At 62.5% G+C, this 17,709-nt stretch overlaps 1 protein-coding gene across 1 annotated transcript; it reads left to right on the top strand.

Annotated features, from left to right (window-relative positions):
- The first annotated feature begins 3,168 nt into the window (after nucleotides 1–3,168).
- On the top strand, nucleotides 3,169–17,623 carry ACSBG1 (acyl-CoA synthetase bubblegum family member 1). Its single transcript, XM_055141200.1, has 14 exons — nucleotides 3,169–3,326; nucleotides 9,760–9,860; nucleotides 11,014–11,234; nucleotides 11,509–11,597; nucleotides 11,712–11,832; nucleotides 12,141–12,221; nucleotides 12,322–12,471; nucleotides 12,615–12,791; nucleotides 13,856–14,037; nucleotides 14,435–14,665; nucleotides 14,738–14,955; nucleotides 15,780–15,919; nucleotides 16,196–16,442; nucleotides 17,250–17,623. Exons 1-14 carry the CDS (start codon nucleotides 3,241–3,243, stop codon nucleotides 17,333–17,335), a joined length of 2,130 nt encoding a protein of 709 aa, XP_054997175.1. The 5' UTR covers nucleotides 3,169–3,240; the 3' UTR covers nucleotides 17,336–17,623.
- The last annotated feature ends 86 nt before the right edge of the window (nucleotides 17,624–17,709 follow it).

The raw sequence follows: 17,709 nt of genomic DNA, 5'->3' as shown, positions 1-17,709 counted from the left end.
CCTGGGGGTGGAAACGGGTATTTGCCTTTTTGTTCCCAGACGTCGCCTTGGCTCCCACTCATCTGGCTGTGCCTCTGCTATGCAGCCTTGTCTCCAGTCTCACATCAGCCCTGTGTGTGCTCACCCCAGCTGGCCTCGCAGGCAGGGGCCCACCTCCGGACCCCTGAGGCACACACTGCATGTTCCTCAGGTCAGTGGCCAGGACCACCTCCAGGTGCTCTGGGCATCCCCCTCCTCTGGCTGTGCCCGCACCCTCCACTCCCAGCCATACCAACACTACACTCTGTCAGCACTGGCTTCCCAGACCCTCAGCCCCAAAGCCCAGTGCCAGCACTGGTCCTCCTTCAGGTCCCACTTGAGTCCATTTTCTGGAAGCCAGCACTGACCTCACGGGCAGTCCGTGAGGTGGCTGAGAGGGCAAGCGAGGGTGGTGGCTTTTATGGGGCTGCTTGAGTGCATACGCCAGGTACAGTGAAGTGTCTGGGAGCCCACCCGTCTATTTACTGGGGGAGCTCCTGTAAGACCTGTTCGTTCGGCAAAGATGCTTTGGATGTGGCTACCCCCCATGGCTCTCGACATGAAAAGGTCCAGTACCCCTCCTTGTTCTCAAAGATGCGGGGGGTGCAGGGGAGCCGTGGGAGGCACAGGGAGCTGAGCCCCAACAGAGAAGCCTCAGCTGCAGACCTGGGTCTATCCCACTGCCAGACCTTTAACCCCATGGGAGGCTGCAACACCTCCACACCTGGGTCTTCAGTCCATGCCAAGTGCTGATCTGCCTCTGCCTGGACTCGTCCTGGTCGCCTGGCCCCTCACCATGACCCTGAAGTCTCGGCCTGCTTCTGACTCCCCGTCCAACTGTCCCAAAGTATGAAAGCACAGACAAAGCTGGAAAGTCCCCAGACTTCACTGATGCACTCACTCCCTCCAGTTCGTTGGGTAGGGAGGTCTGCGTTCTAGCAAGGCGCTCCCAGGCCAGCTCCCTGCCATCCCCAAGTCTCCACAAGAGGGCGCCAGGCAGCGGGCAGGCCGCAGGTCATCCCAGGCTGGGAGAGGGACTGGCCGGCTGGTGCCCTGGGGTCTGGGGTCTCTACTTACAGAGGAAGCCGTGGGGCGTCATGGGAGTCCTGCAGCGTCAGCCTGGGACAGGGCCTGTGGGGGAGCTGCCCCTCCCAGGGCACCCAAAATCCAAACCCTGGGTGCAGGGTAGGAAAAGGCCTGGGAGAGCAGGAGGGTCATGGGGTGCGGGGTCACCAGCTAGCTGGGGGTCCTCCTTTACCCTGCCTGGCTCAGAGCTAGAGGGGCCCGCAAGGTCCATGGTTCTGGGAAAAGTTGGAGCCAGCAAACCAGAGTCCTGGGGTGAGTGGACTGGAAATGAAAAACCTGTTGTCCTCAGGGAAGGCTCTGTGGGGGACAGAGCTTGTCCTGCAGGCAGGAGGGTGGGAGAGCAGGGTCAAAGAGGAAATGGGAGAGTTGGAAGGAGCTGCGGCCCTCGCTGGGGCCCTGAGGCAGGGAGATCACTGCTGGGGGCAGGGGAGGAGGGACAGACCCCAGACCTGGCAGAGGACCCGGGCAGGGTGGTCAGCAGGGGTGGTTCCCACAAGGCCCAGTGTGCAGGGACTGTACCTGGTTTGGCTGCCAGGGGAACTCAAGCTGCCCCTCTGGGACGCCCCCTGCTCACCTCCCCCGCCACCCCTCTGCTCCCCCCAACCTAGTTCCTAGGTTTGGCTCTCTCAGAGAGTCTCTGGCTCCTCCTGCTGGACGCAGAGGGGCAGAAGTGAGGAAAGCAGCCAGGTCACTGCTGGGACTTCCAGGGTCCTGCCAAGAGCACTGGGCGCTGTGGTAGGAGGGGCGCTGCCTCGGGTCCCTGCAGGTCACCCATCGCTGTGTTGCTGCTGTCAGGTCTCAGGAGGTCTCAGGAGCGAGCCCTCTCCCGGGAAAACACAGAAGCCAGGTGCCAAGACATACAAGACACCCGCCCCCCGTCCCCACCACCACACACACAGATTCACACAAACACAGACTCACATACACACAGACACACACAGACTCACACAGACTCACACAAACACACAGATTCACACAGACTCACACAAACAGACACACACACAAGACTCACACATACACAGACTCACATGCACAGACTCACACACACAGACTTACACAGACTCACACACAGACACACACATACACACAGACTCACACACAGACTCACACACACACTGACATGCACATATAGACTCACACACAGACTCACACAGATTCACATACACACAGACACACATGGACTCACACACACAGGCTCACATACACTCACAGGCACACACACAGATTCACAAACACAGACACACACAGAGACACACAGCCACACACAGACTCATACCCACTCACACACACTCACACTCACACTGACACACATAGCCACACACAGACACTCACGTGCATACAAAGGCATAGACACAGACAGGAGAGAGAAGGGGACAGGGACAGGAGAGGGGGTGATGGGCAGGAGAGAAGCAGCCCCCAGGGTTGCTGTTAGATTGCCTGCAAGCACAAGCCCCGAAGGCCGCTTCAGAGGGAGAGTGGGTCTGCTCAGACAGGCTCACACCAGCTCACACCAGCTCACACCAACTCACACCAACTCACACATGCTGGCCGGAGCTGGGGTCCACAGAACCACGAGATGGGTGGCTTCCACACATTCCAGGAAAAGACACTTCATGATAAAAGGGACCAGGTGACCTTGCAGGGTGACCTTCCTCAACCCCTCAGCCTCCTGCACCTCACTCTGTGGCCACACAATTGTGCTCTTGTGGGGAACTCCCTCTGCTTCCCTGCCTTGAGCTTTGCGGGGTGACCCGGCACAGGAGGTGGGCTGGGTGGGTGCACTGTGAGCAGGTTTGGGTGAGGCCCCTGACCACCATGTGGTGGTTTCTGGGGCCCCAGAAGTCCATTGGCCATGCACCCTGGGAGAACAGAGCTGATTTGCATCAGAAAGAACACTGGCTTCATTGAAATTCTCCTCGGCTGAGCTGAAACAAACCACAAGAAAAGGAAAGTTTTAATCCTGAGCAACTCACCACTAAGAATAGGGAGGAAGTGAGCCCCCTTGGCTACTGGGCCTGTGGCCCCTGCCCGGTGCCCGCCCTGTGCCCGCCCAAGGCCACCCTGCAGAGTAAGCCAGCTCTCTCCCAACCAGATGCTTCACAGCCCCAGCAGGACGCAGCTGCCCTGCAGGCCAGCATGCCGGACAGCAGAGAAGGCGCCCAGGAGGCTGCAGCCCGACCCTGCACAGGGGGCACACAGGGAGGCGGGAACTCAGGAGCCAGGTAACTGGGTGGCAGGCAGGGCTGAGGGCTGGGGTCTCTGCTCCAGGCCCGCACCTCTGGGCTTAGCTGTGTGACCTGGGCAATGCAGCTCTGAATTGTGCTGCCGGCCCCCCAAGGCAGGCTCTCAGCTATGGCCCCTGTCCCCCCCAGTGCTGGCTCTCAGCTGTGGCCCCTGTCCCCCCCAATGCTGGCTCTCAGCTATGCTCCCTGTCCCCCAATACTGGCTCTCAGCTGTGGCCCCTATCCCACCCAATGCTGGCTCTCAGCTGTGGCCCCTGTCCCCCCCAATGCTGGCTCTCAGCTGTGCTCCCGGTCTCCCCAATGCTGGCTCTCAGCTATGCTCCCTGTCCCCCAGTGCTGGCTCTCAGCTGTGGCCCCTGTCCCTCCCAATGCTGGCTCTCAGCCATGCTCCCTGTCCCCCAGTGCTGGCTCTCAGCTGTGGCCCCTATCCCCCCCCAATGCTGGGTCTCAGCTGTGCTCCCGGTCTCCCCAATGCTGGCTCTCAGCTATGCTCCCTGTCCCCCAATGCTGGCTCTCAGCTGTGCTCCCTGTCCCCCAATGCTGGCTCTCAGCTGTGCTCCCTGTCCCCCCCAATGCTGGCTCTCAGCTGTGCTCCCTGTCCCCCCAATGCTGGCTCTCAGCTATGCTTCCTCTCCCCCCTAATGCTGGCTCTCAGCTGTGCTCCCTGCCCCCCAATGCTGGCACTCAGCCATGCTCCCTGCCCCCCATTGCTGGCTCTCAGCTGTGCTCCCTGTCCCCCCAATGCTGGCTCTCAACTGTGCTTCCAGTGCCCCCATGCTGGCTCTCATCTGTGCTCCCTCTCCCCCCTAATGCTGGCTCTCAGCTGTGCTCCCTCTCCCCCCCAATGCAGGCTCTTATCTGTGCTCCCTGTACCCCCCCAATGCTGGGTCTCAGCTGTGCTCCCTCTCCCCCCCAATGCTGGCTCTCAGCTATGCTCCCTCTCCCCCCCAATGCTGGCTCTCAGCTGTGCTCCCTGTCCCACCCAATGCTGGCTCTCAGCTGTACTCCCTGTCCCACCCAATGCTGGCTCTCAGCTGTGCTCCCTGCCCCCCAATGCTGGCACTCAGCCATGCTCCCTGCCCCCCATTGCTGGCTCTCAGCTGTGCTCCCTGTCCCCCCAATGCTGGTTCTCAACTGTGCTGCCAGTGCCCCCATGCTGGCTCTCAGCTATGCTCCCTCTCCCCCCTAATGCTGGCTCTCAGCTGTGCTCCCTCTCCCCCCCAATGCAGGCTCTTAGCTGTGCTCCCTGTACCCCCCCAATGCTGGGTCTCAGCTGTGCTCCCTCTCCCCCCCAATGCTGGCTCTCAACTATGCTCCCTCTCCCCCCCCAATGCTGGCTCTCAGCTGTGCTCCCTGTCCCACCCAATGCTGGCTCTCAGCTGTACTCCCCGTCTCCCCAATGCTGGCTCTCAGCTATGCTCCCTCTCCCCCCTAATGCTGGCTCTCAGCTGTGCTCCCTCCCCCCCCAATGCTGGCTCTCAGCTGTGCTCCCTGTCCCCCCCAATGCTGGCTCTCAGCTGTACTCCCGGTCCCCCCAATGCTGGCTCTCAGCTGTGCTCCCTCTCCCCCCCAATGCTGGCTCTCAGCTGTGCTCCCTCTCCCCCAGTGCTGGCTCTCAGCTGTACTCCCGGTCCCCCCAATTCTGGGTCTCAGCTGTGCTCCCGGTCCCCCCAATCCTGGCTCTCAGCCGTGCTCCCTGTCTCCCCCGATCCTGGCTCTCAGCTGTATTCCCGGTCCCCCCAATCCTGGCTCTCAGCTGTGCTCCTTCTCCCCCACAATGCTGACTATGAGTTGTTCTCCCTGTCCCCGCCCCCATGCTGGCTCTCAGCCATGCTCCCTGTCCCCCCCATGCTGGCTCTCAGGTGTGCTCCCTGTCACCCCCAGTGGTGGCTCTGAGTTGTGCTCTCTGTCCCCCCCCCCTAAATGCTGGCTCTCAACTGTGCTCCCTGTCCCCCCCCAATTCTGACTCTCAGCTGTGCTCCTGATTTCCCTCCTTGGAAACAAAAGGCAGGGTCTGGAGCTCCAGTGGGATGAGCACTGGAGATGCCCCCTGGGTGGCCTAGAGGGGGATCTGGAGAGTGGTCCCAGGCACATCCCAGGGGGCGGCAGGCCAGGCAGAGAGAGGTTTCAGTCTGCATCCTGAAGGAGGCTGTGAACATGTGGGGTCAGTGACACGTTTGGAGTCTGGGGGTCCACCCCCCGCACCTCTGAGTGAGGCGAGGCCCACAGCCCCCTCATTTGCAGGATGGTGCCTGGCTGAGTGAGCTTCATGGAAGCCCCTCCTGGTCGGGCTTCACACTTCAGGAGGTCTGGGGTTGGGGATCCAGTCCAGAACAGCCCCTCCTCCAGGAGGCAGCGGAGGCAGAGGCTGCAGGGAGAAGGGATACCTGACAGGAGCCCCGAGTCTGCGGGCGGAAGCCCGGAAGGCAGGGAGGGTGCCGCTGGGCACGCAGGCAGCTGTGGAGCGACACTGAGGTCATTGTTCTCCGTCTGCTGAGCGAGAGGGGCAGCAGCCTAGGGACTCTGGGTCTCCAAAGTTCCCAGAGGCACACCTCCCCACAGCCCCCAGACCGGGCCCACTGCCCCTCCTGGAGCTGAGGCTCTTCTTTTTTTGGGGGGAGGGGTCACACCCAGCGATGCACAGGGGTTACTCCTGGCTCTGCACTCAGGAATCACCCCTGGCGATGCTCAGGGGACCATATGGGATGCTGGGAATCGAACCCGGGTTGGCCGCGTGCAAGGCAAACGCCCTCCCTACCCGCTGTGCTATTCCTCCAGCCCCAGAGCTGAGGCTCTTCTGAGACCTCCTTCCCAGGGGGCCGCAGAGAATGGCGCCGTGTCTGAGGGAGGAGGCAGTCTCACCCCCAGACAGGGATGCCCCTGGTGAAAGCTGTGGTTCTGGGGGAGAGCAACCAGGCTGGGAACAACCCGTCCATCCGTCTGTTTCGCCCGAGGGGACAGTTGAATGGGCAGCGCAGAGCCAAGGCAGGGCCAGGGGCAGGAGAGGCCGCACTGGGCCTGCTGGGAGTGAGCCAGCTGCGGGCGGCAGGTCCCCGGAGGTGCGAGCCCAAAGGGGCGTGCAGGCCTGGGACGCAGGGGTGGTGGGGGCTCCTGCTCCTCCCAGCAGAGCTGCCTGCAGCAGCCTTCACCCCGAGCCTGGAGCCTGGCTGCCTTTGAAGTGTGCAGTCCCCACCCCCAGCCCCGAGGCCTAATCAGTAACATCCCTGCGCAGCCTTGGGGAGAGGGGGAGGGGGCGAGAACCCACCTCCGTCTCCGGGGCTGCGGGGTCACCCTGGTGCATGATGGGGCTGGGTGCTCCGCACCCTGAGCCGTCCGTGAGCACCCTGAGGCCCACGGGGAGCCAGACCCAGTGCACCAGCCCACCACCCTCCTCCTCCTCAGTCCAGCGTCACTCTGGCCCCTGTCCATTCCTCTCCCCTACAGGACAAGGTGGGGGAGGGCCGTGGGAAGGCCACAGAGAGGAGGTGGAGGAGGCAGAGGGCACTGGAGGGCAGCGACTAAGGGCGGAGGCGGCGGGGCAGGGGCTCAGCTGACCCTCACACAGGGTTGCGGGAGGATGAAGCTGGCAGCCACAAGTACCTAGCCGGGAGTAGGACTTAGCCAGCAAAGGTACAGAAACAGAAGCCAAGCTTCCCACCCAGTCCTAGCCCTGGGCGGAAGGTGTCTCTCGTGCCTCTGCCAGGGCTGAGAGCCAACAGCCACCATCCGCTGGCTCTCGCGGCCCCTTATGTAAGCCCGTAGGTGGGCAGAGGGGGCCTGCCAGGTAGGGCAGAGGTACCTGGGGCCACACCTTGGGGCAGCCCCAGGGCAGGCCGGGGCGGGTCCCCTTCTCCTGCCTGCCCGGCCCCACAGTCTCGTCACCTGGGTCGGGCGCGGTGAACGCTGGTTCCCACACCCAAGGCTGAGCCCGGGAGCAGAGCACAGGCGAGCCGCTGGCAGCCAGGTGAGCGTTGGTGTGGGCAGCCCCGTCCCCAGGGTCTGGAGGCCCTTCCTGCCCCCGGGTGTTTAGGGCTCGGGAGGTGGTTTAGGGCTCGGGAAATGCCCTTCACTGAAAGCCACGCGAGCTGGGGAGACCCGAGCTGGGACAGGAGGTATGGGCAGGGGGCGGTGGGCTTGTGCTGGCACAGCAAGAGCCCCCACTTGATTAGACGTGAGGAGACAGCTGTCGCCACTAGCCCACAACTCAGGAGTGGCAGACAGTCGCCACTGCCAGGCCACTGCGTTGTCTGGGCTCCTGGCCTGCCGGGTGCCACAGGGACCCGTAGGAGTGAGGCGGTGGCCCCTCACGGGCGGGCTGGCCTGACTCACGCTGTGTCTCTTGCAGGCGGCTTGGAGCTGGGCCTTGCAGGGTGAATGCAGTGCCCAGGGGTGCGGCACTCCTTGCTGAGGTCCTTCTCACTCGCGGGGTGCAGCCACCCCACGGGCACCATGCTAGAGGCCGTCCTGCTCAGGGGTGCCGGCTCCATGCTGAGGACTGTGTAAGGAACAGGCTCCCCACAGTCGACTGCCCCTGCTTGGCCCGTCCCAGTCTCACCTCGGCGTCCTCCTGGCCTGCTCCCAGGGAATGGCCCCCCACAGTGAAAGCCGCCATCTGCTCATGCACCTCTTCGGGCTCGTCCAGGCGCTTGGGCAGGGCAGGGCAGAGCCTGCTCATGACCGTGCTGTTCACTGCCCCCGGGGGCTGCTCTGACCTGGGCCCAGGAGTCGGTGGGGAAGTATAGGGGCCCCATGCAGAGGCCTGGCTGCAGGGGTGATGGAACTTGAGGGGCCCCAGGGAGCCAGGCTGCCTGCATCTGGTGTCTCATTGCTCTGTGCCTCAGGAGCTTCTGGCCTCCTCAGCCTCCGTGTCATGGTCACCCAGGGCCACCCTAAGGGAATTTGGGGTCCCCACAGGTTCTGGCCTTGAGTAGTTCCCAGCAGCAGACAAGGGGTGAGCACTGGGACCTGAGCGTCTCAGGCAAGGGTACTGTGCTAGCAGGCACCCCATGCAACCATCAGGTGCCAAGCTGTGCTGGTGTGAAGGGCTCTGGCAGTGTGAGACCCTGGTCCCAGGAGGGCCCCTCCTGGTAGTGGGGCAGCCTCTGCCACCCTGGTGCTCGGCTGGGTATGCCACCTCGGGACTCTGGACAGCTGAGGCCTGCAGAGCATCAGCAATGCTGCTCCCGCCCCTACCCTACTCCAACCCGTAGATCCCTCGATCCACCACCATGGCAAAGTGCATGGCTCTGCTGGCTCACCTATGGACTGCCTGGCCTTCCTGGCGGAGACCGGCAGGTTCCTCCCCCACAAGCAGGAAGCTGCTGCCTGCAGAGCGCCCGGGGCCCAGCTTCTTACTCTGTTGACCTGTTTTCAGACCAGAACCAGTTTACAGGTGTTTTATCAGGCGGGGGAAACTGCTTGCACCTTTGATGCTGGCGATTTGGAAACCTTTGTTTTGAGGAAGCAGTTCTGGTGCTGGGAGGTCAGAGCTGAGGAGGCCTTGGTTAATTTGGGGGTGGCCGCCTGGCTGCTGTCCTCCGGGGGGTGATGGGAGGAGCGTGGCCTGCAGCCTAGCCCTGGAAGGTGGTGGGGTTCTGAGCCTGGGGTGTGCAGGGGCTCGCCTGCCTTGAATCGTCTGCGCCAGGGAGCAGGAGCAGGAAGCTGCAAGGTTCTGGGCCCATGGTGGAGGTGGAGCTATACCACAGGCATAAGGCGCCTGGCACAGGGCGTCGTCTGCAAGCCGCCTGGCTGGCGCTCCTTCGGCCTCATGGGGACAGGCTGCTAATCTCCGGCCCAGGGCGCTCGACAGCCCAGCCCCCCTGGATCCCTGCTCTCTTCACCTTCCTCATAACCTCCTGCTCTTTTGCCTTGAACCGACCTCAGGTTCTCAAGCCGACTGCGGCCTGGCGGGCCTGCGTGCGCCCGCAGACTTAGCTTGAGCCTGCGGTGCCGGCGAGGAGTCAGGGCACATGCGAGTAGCAGGTAACCACCGGCTGCTGGGCAGCCACCCGGCGGACCCCCGCAGAGCCTCCCGGCTCCATCCTGAGGTGTTTGCCCCATGTCCACTCCAGTGCCCAGAGCTGAGGTCTGGCAGGCACCTGCAGGGGGTGGGGGGAGGGCAGGAACCTCTCCGCAGGCACAGGCCAAATTGGGACTACCTCTGTGCCCCGTGCTGTGGGTGTGGGCCCTCTTCCATGCCCGAGCACCTGCACTCTGCCGGGGACCACTGTGTCGGACCCCATATCCTTCTGTGCAGGGGACTCTGAGCCAAAGAGCCTGTGCTTGCCCAGGGCACACAGCGAGTCTGAGGGACCAGCCTGGCCCTGGGAGGGGTGGCCGGGCAGCAGCCTTGTCCCTGGAACGCCCTGGTACTGGCAGGCACTAAACTTGTCCCACCCCTGCTCCTCCCTAGCTTCCTGAGCGACCAGCAGCCTCTCTCCAAAGAGTCTCTGGGCCAGGCTGCCACACAGGCGGCCCTGCTGAAGGCCCAGGATGGCCCGCTGGCCCCTCCAGGTGAGCTGTGGGGGACACTGGGGCTGCTGGGAGCTGCAGGCAGGAGAAGGTGGGGCAGCTTAGCGGTGGGTGGGGTCCGGCCCCTGTCACAGAAGCCTGGAGGACAGACTGGAGGGAGGCACCAGAAGAATGTCCCTCTCATGGTCAGGCTGGAGAGCACAGAGGGAGGAAGGGGCCAAGCCCAGGCACACAGCCCATGCGCTCCTGCCCCAGCGAGGGCGCAAGGCTTGAGTGACTGGCCGGAATCTTGGGTAGGTCACGGGATGAAGGCAGAGGCCAGCAGAGGCTGCACACCCCTGGCAGGCTCGGAAGCCCACGCGATTCATGCATGAGCCTGGCACTGGCTTCCTTCTGTGTGATGGGCAGCAGACTGACTCATGGCCACCCTCATGGGTGCTGTGTCTGCTGTGGTATGGGCTCATGGGTGGTGGGTCACCCCTGGGTTGAACAGGAGGGATAGTCAGAAATGAACAAAGCTGGGGTTCCGTGGGGTGCCTAGTGCTGCAAGTGGGGCATATACAACCCCCTCCCCGCCCCCCGTGCCTGCCTTCCTGGCTCAAGACCATCAACCTTCCAGCTGGCATGGTCTGCGCTGTCAAGGCCATGACAAGACTGTCCTGTGCTTATCTCTTGGTAGCCTCTGTCCTAAATCTCCCCCGGAGGGCCTGGCAGAGCCAAGCCGTCCAGGTGGTATGAGGTGGAGCCTGGACTGGCCAGCGGCAGCAGGGCTAGGTTCAGGACTGAGTGTCCAGGCCTGAGAACTATCAGCCCCCAAACCAGGTCCCTGATCTGCCGTTCCCACGGTTCCCACGGTCCCCAAGGCCCTGGCCTCCCCTCTGCCACCCTGTTAATGAGAGGGACTCACGGGCTGTAAGGCGCCTTTGTCCCAGCGCCTGCCGCAAACAGTGACCGACTGATAAGACGCTCACGAGGGCAGCCCTGGGAAAAACCCAGCCAGCCAGCCAGGGCAGTGGAGCGGGAGCGAGAGCCCAGCCTGATGGCTCTGCATGGTCCCCACAGTCAGTGTGGGTCTGCAGCCTTGGTCAGCGCAGTCAGGAAGAACCACAGACTTCCCGCCCCATGTCTGAGGTCGAGAGTGACCCCTCGCCCAGAGTCCAGCCTCTCACTCTCAGCTTGTCTCCCCACGGCACAGAGGCAGCGCTGTGGACGACGCAGGCCGATGGGCGGGTGCAGCTGCGCCTGGACCCCAGCTGCCCCCAGCTGCCCTGTACCGTGCATGCCATGTTCTCCGAGACGCTGACCAAGTATGGCGAGCTCCGTGCGCTGGGCGTCAAGCGCCAGGGTCAATGGCATCACATCTCCTACGCGCAGTACTACCTGCTGGCCCGCAGGGCAGCCCGGGGCTTCTTGAAGGTCAGGCCTGGCCTTGGCCTCCCCACCAGCTGAGCCTTAGAGAAGCGGTGGACGGCCCTGTCTGCACTGAGGGTTGGCTCTGGTGGCCATTCTGCCCCTCACCCCGGGCAGGCATGGACTCAGTCAGTGGGGCTGGGCAGCCTGGTGTCAGGGTGGGGGTGGGGGGCGGCAGGGTAAAGACCCTGGGGAGACCCAGGAGGGTGGCCCTGAGCTGGCGGGGGCTGGCACGAGCAGCCCGACCCAGCACAGACCTGCCTGTCCCTTTGGCCTGCAGCTGGGACTGGAGCGGGCCCACAGTGTAGCCATTCTTGGCTTCAACTCCCCAGAGTGGTTCTTCTCTGCAGTGGGCACAGTGTTCGCCGGGTGAGTGTGGGGCAAGGTTTAGGGGGTCTTTCTCTCCATCCAGGCCCAGGCCTCGCTGGGGCTGGGCTGGGGTGTGCCCTGTCCTGGCCAGGCATGAGCCCGTGTTCCCTGCAGGGGCATCGTCACGGGCATCTATACCACCAGCTCCCCCGAGGCCTGCCAGTACATCGCCCATGACAGTCGTGCCAATGTGCTTGTGGTTGACACACAGAAGCAGCTGGAAAAGATTCTGAAGGTCTGCCTCAGCCCCCCAGACACTGGGTCCTGCCCCCCGCGGCCCTCCAGCACATCAGGGCTTGGCTGCTGTCGGCCCTGCTGGGTTTCCAGTCCTCAGAGAACCCGGAGGGCTCTGCAGCCTTTTCTAGAATGTTCTCCACATGGTGCACTACTCTCAAGTGCCGTTCCACAAAGCCTAGTGCCGAGCTTGAAGCTGCATCAGGCGCTGCTGCCCCAGGCACTCCTGAGGGGGCAGGGATGGGGTACCAGTGGGCCCTGGGACAGTCTCAGGGACTGGGGAGTACCCTTCTTGTCCTGCCCACGCAGATCTGGAAAAACCTGCCCCACCTGAAGGCTGTTGTGATCTATCGAGAGCCTCCGCCGCCAAAGCTGGCCAACGTTTACACGGTACGTCCATGGCTCTACACTGCCTCCTCCACTATCCCCAGCACTGTCCCCCACACCGTCCCCTCCTGCGCTATCCCCAGCACTGTCCCCTGCCCTGCAGATGGAGGAGCTCCTGGAGCTGGGCAGTGGCATGCCTGAAGCAACGCTGGACACCATTCTCCAGGCCCAGCGACCCGACCAGTGCTGTGTGCTTGTCTACACATCAGGCACCACTGGGCCCCCCAAGGGAGTGATGCTGAGTCAGGACAATGTAGGGCCCAGGGGCTGCAGGGTGGTAACGTGGCAGGGGGCCCCACAGAGATGCCGAGGAGGGCAAATCCCCTGGGATCCAGGCTAGTGGCAGCTGGAGCACGGCGAGGTGGCTGCAGGGCCTCTGGCCATTGTGTTCCCCAGATCACATGGACAGCACGGTATGGCAGCCAGGCCGGTGACATCCAGCCAGCAGAAGTCCAGCAGGAAGTGGTGGTCAGCTACCTGCCTCTCAGCCACATCGCCGCCCAGATCTATGACCTGTGGACCGGCATCCAGTGGGGGGCCCAGGTCTGCTTTGCTGAGCCTGATGCCCTGAAGGTCAGTCTGTCTGTCTGCCCCTGGGTGTGTGCCTGAGCGTGTGCTGGGGTGCTCACATGTGGTGGCTACACTGTGCTCATGTCTTGGGTGAGACTCACTGTGGCTAGAGACGCCAGTGCTGTATGCACGTGTGTCCTGCCTGCACATGCATGTTCTGTGTGTACTTGTGTCCTGTGGGCACAAGTACACTCATTCTTGATTGCATGTCTGTGTACACACATACACATACATCCCATGTATGCTTATGTCACATATGTGCATGTGTCCCACACTCCTTGCCCAGGTGTGCATATGTATACATATGTGTACACTTGTATGTGTTTGTGCACGTATAAGTCATGTGCATGCATGTTTACATGTACCAGGCCATATACGTACATGTGTCCCTCTGGACATCCTTGTCCCATATGTACACAGTGTGTATGCATTTCCCGCCTGCAGTTGGCCTGTATGTGCTTGCCCTGTGCAGGGGCTCCTAGGCCAGAACGCTCTTGTTTGTTTTTGGTTCTTTGGCCACACCCAGCAATGCTCAAGGATCACTCCTGGCATGCTCAGGGAACCATATGGGGTGCCTGGGATGGAACCCAGGGCAGCCATGCCCTCCCCACTGTCCTAGTGCTCTGGCCCCTCTGACCAAATTTTTTTTTTTTTGGCTTCTTGGGTCACACCCAGGGATTAGGTCACACCCACACTCAGGGGTTACTCCTGGCTCTGCTACTACTTAGTCCTGGGATCGAATCTGGGTTTGCCACATGCCAAAAAAGCATTCTCTCCACTGTACTATAACTCTGGGCCCTGACCAAAATTCTTAAAGCAGCAGCTTCCACCACCTGACACACACCCAGAGAAGCAGGGCTGGTGCCTGGAGGGATGAGGGAGAGGCCCTGACCTGATTCTGGGGTCAGCACCGAACACAGGTGCCCTGCAGCTCCCTGCCGAGGGACCCACATTCCCCTTCCCGCAGCAGTGTGGGCGGGTTTGTGTGCGGGGGCAAGTGGGTAGCCCCGAGCCGGCTATGCCGTGGCCATGCCAGCTGGCCTGCTGCCCTTGCTATCGGCGAGCAGGGGAGCCTGGTGAACACGCTGCGGGAGGTGGAGCCCACATCCCACATGGGGGTGCCCCGCGTCTGGGAGAAGATCATGGAGCGCATCCAGGAGGTGGCGGCTCAGTCTGGCTTCATCCGGCGCAAGATGCTATTATGGGCCATGGCTGTGACCTTGGAACAGAACCTCAGCTGCCCCGGCAGGTATGAGAGCATGTGAGGCAGAGGCCTGGGAGGCCATTTGAAGTGGGAGGGGGAGGGAGTGAGAGGACCATGCCCTGAGGATGTGGAAGGAGAGGACACTCTCCTGGGGTGTGGGAGGACTCTCCTGGGGATGTGGGAGGATCATCTCCCCAGGGTGTGTGAGGGCCATTTCTTTGTGGGGTCTTCTGGTGGGTTGGGAGGACCTTCTTCTGGGGGTGTGGGAGGACCATCCCCTGGGAATGTGGGAGGATCATTTCCTGGGGTCTGCTGCTGCGTTGGGGGGAGATCCCAGGACAGGGCTGCCTGGGGCTGGCAGACCAGCAGGTCTGATGGGGCCTGCACCGGGGGTGGCCTGCCCCTGATGGGCTCTCCTCTGCGGCCCGCCCCTCTCCACCAGCGACCTGAAACCCTTGGCCACCAGGCTGGCCGACTACCTGGTGCTGGCCAAGGTGCGCCAGGCCCTGGGCTTCGCCAAGTGCCAGAAGAACTTCTATGGGGCGGCGCCCATGACCGCAGAGACGCAGCGCTTCTTCCTGGGCCTCAACATGCGCCTGTACGCGGGCTACGGGCTCAGCGAGACCTCGGGGCCGCACTTCATGTCCAGCCCCTACAACTACCGGCTCTACAGGTGTGCGGGGGGCGGCCGGCGTGGCGGGTGCGGGCTCCTCCCGCCGGGGAGGCACTGACCGCCCGCCTGCAGTTCCGGCAGGCTGGTGCCCGGCTGCCGGGTGAAGCTGCTCAACCCCGACGCGGCGGGCGTGGGCGAGATCTGCCTGTGGGGCCGCACCGTCTTCATGGGCTACCTCAACATGGAGGCCCGCACGCGCGACGCCATCGACGCCGACGGCTGGCTGCACACGGGCGACATGGGCCGCCTGGACGCCGACGGCTTCCTCTACATCACCGGGAGGCTAAAGGGTCAGCAGCCGAGGGACACAGGGGCGGGGCCGCGGCGGGCGGGGTCGATGGTGGGCGTGTCCGCGGGCGGGCGGGGCTGTGGATTGGACGGGGCCTCGGGGCGGGCGGGGCTGCGGAGTGGGCGGGGCAGGGCTACGGGGTGAGCGGATTTGCTGATGTGGGCGGGGATTGAGTGGAAGGGGTTGTGCCTGTGGGAGAAGCGTTAAGTGGGCGGAGCTGAAAACATGGGCAGGGTGCAAGTGGGGCTGGGGGTTTAGGCGGGGCTTTGGGTGGAGCTGAGACTCAGACGGGTGTGGGTGGGGCTTCTGGAGAGGGCGGGCCCGCTTCTGTGGGCGGAGCTTTGTGGGAGGGGGATATAGGCGGGACTCTGGGAGGAGCTGCAGGCGGGCGGGGCTACGGAGACGGGGCTGTGACTCTGGGCGGGGATACAAGACCGGGACTGTGGGCAGGGTTAAGGGGCGGACTGTAGGCAGGGCTTCAAGCAGGGCAGGGGTACAGAGGCGGGGTTTCAGGGGAAGGGTTGCAGCTGCCGGATGGGCTTCACTGCACGAATTTGGGGAGCTCCTGTGTGAGATGTCCACCTTCCTCCCCCTTGGTTGGTAGCTCCAACATCGACTTATGGGGACAGCTGGCCCTTCACCTCTCAGCCCGCTAGTAATTGCGGGTAGGGAGCTAGGATTCAGGCCCTTGCGGGAACAGGTGTCTCTCCCCCAGAGATCTAAGGAAACAAAGGTGACTTTCATTTCCAGCAGCGCCTGGGCCAGCTGGGCTTGTGTTGCCCTTCAGCGTAGCACCTAGGCTAACTAAATGGCCTGTGTCCCCAGAGCTGATCATCACTGCAGGAGGGGAGAATGTGGCACCTGTGCCCATTGAGGAGGCGGTGAAGACGGAGGTGCCCATCATCAGCAATGCCATGCTCATTGGGGACCAGAGGAAGTTCTTGTCTATGCTGGTGACCTTGAAGGTGGGTCTGGGGGCCTGGCTCCAGAGTAAGTCAGGGCCCGGCTGAGCTGCTTGCTGCCCAGTTGCTTTATTACTGAGTCTCAGTTCGCTGCCAGCCTACACCGTGCTGGTTCCTGAGCCTGTGATCTCCTTGCTTCCAGAGCAGCCACTTCCCAGCTGCTACCTTCCCTTCCATCCATCTCCCAGGGAGGTGGGCAGGGAGTGGCTCCGGGGTCAGAACACCCCTTCCACAGCACACAGGGCTCTTCACAGACAAAGTGTGGTCTCTCCATCCCAGTGCACACTGGACCCAGACACATCGGACCCCACCGACAAGCTGACAGAACAGGCTGTAGAGTTCTGCCAGAGGGTGGGCAGCCGGGCCACCACAGTGTCGGAGATCGTGGGCACACGGGACACTGCTGTATACCAGGCCATTGAGGAGGGAATCTGCCGCGTGAATGCCAGGGCAGCAGCCCGACCCTACCACATCCAGAAGTGGGCCATTCTCCACAGAGACTTCTCCATTTCAGGGGGAGAACTGGGTATGTTTCCCTTGTGCTGATATGAGAGGCCTATGGCTACCCAGGGCCCCTGCCCTGGAGAGGCCCACACCTTGGCCAAGCCCCTCGCAGCAACAGACTGTCACTCCACATCTGAATGCTCCAGAATAGACCCAGGTGGCACCTGGCTCTACCTGGCCAATGCCTCTCCCAGTCACCATGGGCTCTAGCTAGACAGTCTGTCCCCTGCCCCAGGGTGTCAACTATGTGACAGGGACGTGGTCTGTGCAAGGGTGGCACGTGAAGGCACAGAGCAGTGCTTCTGAGGGGGGACCTTTTCCTCTGAGTCTTGATCTGGGCAACAGGTAAGGGCAGTTACCCTGAGGAATGAGACATCCTGCATGTGCTCCCACAATCTGACCTTTGGCTAGGACCCAGCCTTGAGGAACCCTTTCTCTGTGGATTCAGAGGGGCACCAAGGTCAGAGTGGAGGGGGTCTCAGCGATGGCCCCCTGTAGGACCCACACACCTGGACCGAGGGGCAGTTGTAGGCCACTGGGGTCAGCTGTAGGATGCTGGAGTTTGTAGGATGAGGCTCTGGTTCCCTGGGGTCCTCCCCACACCACAGGTGGCCTGGCCCAGAAAGGATCTTCCAAAGCCCTAGGGCAGAGTCTGCCTTGGACTCACTCAAACATTCATGAACCAGAGCAAGGCAATAAGCCAGGGGTGCTCCTGGGTCCCACGGACATGCTCACAGCCTTGCTTCCTGTGTGCCCACCAGCGTGAGGAGCAGAGCCCCTAGAGCCAGCTCCTCCAAGGCTCACCCACTGCCCCCACTCACTCCTCCAGGGCCCACAATGAAGCTGAAGCGGCTCATGGTTCTGGAGAAGTACAAGGACATCATCGACTCCTTCTACCGGGAGCAGAAGCAGTGACCTGTGGGGTTAGCGCATGCTGGTCCGGCAGGTTCCCGTGCAGGGTCAGTACCAGAGCCAGCACCTGCAGCAGCCAGATTGGACACTGACCCTCGCTGTTCATTTGGAGAGCTTCATGGGGGCTAGTGTTAACCAGCAGTGGACAAAAGCCCTAGTGGGCTTTTGGGGTGAGCTCAGAGACAGGGTGACTTGGCTGGAATCCTGCCAGACCCAGGGGCCCTGCAATACCCCTCTGTCTCCCCTGCCAATCACTGATGCTTAATAAACTGCTGCCGCTTGCCTGCTGTATTTTGTGTGTAACTTAAACATTAAATTTCAGACTGCAGTGCCCACTGAGCATGAGCAGGTGGGCCCCGTGCAGGGTCTGGAGGCCA

Source organism: Sorex araneus, chromosome 6, assembly GCF_027595985.1.
Source record: "Sorex araneus isolate mSorAra2 chromosome 6, mSorAra2.pri, whole genome shotgun sequence".
NCBI lineage: Eukaryota > Metazoa > Chordata > Mammalia > Eulipotyphla > Soricidae > Sorex > Sorex araneus.
Note: the sequence above shows the minus strand (reverse complement) of the source record. Positions and strands in the feature narration are given on the sequence as shown.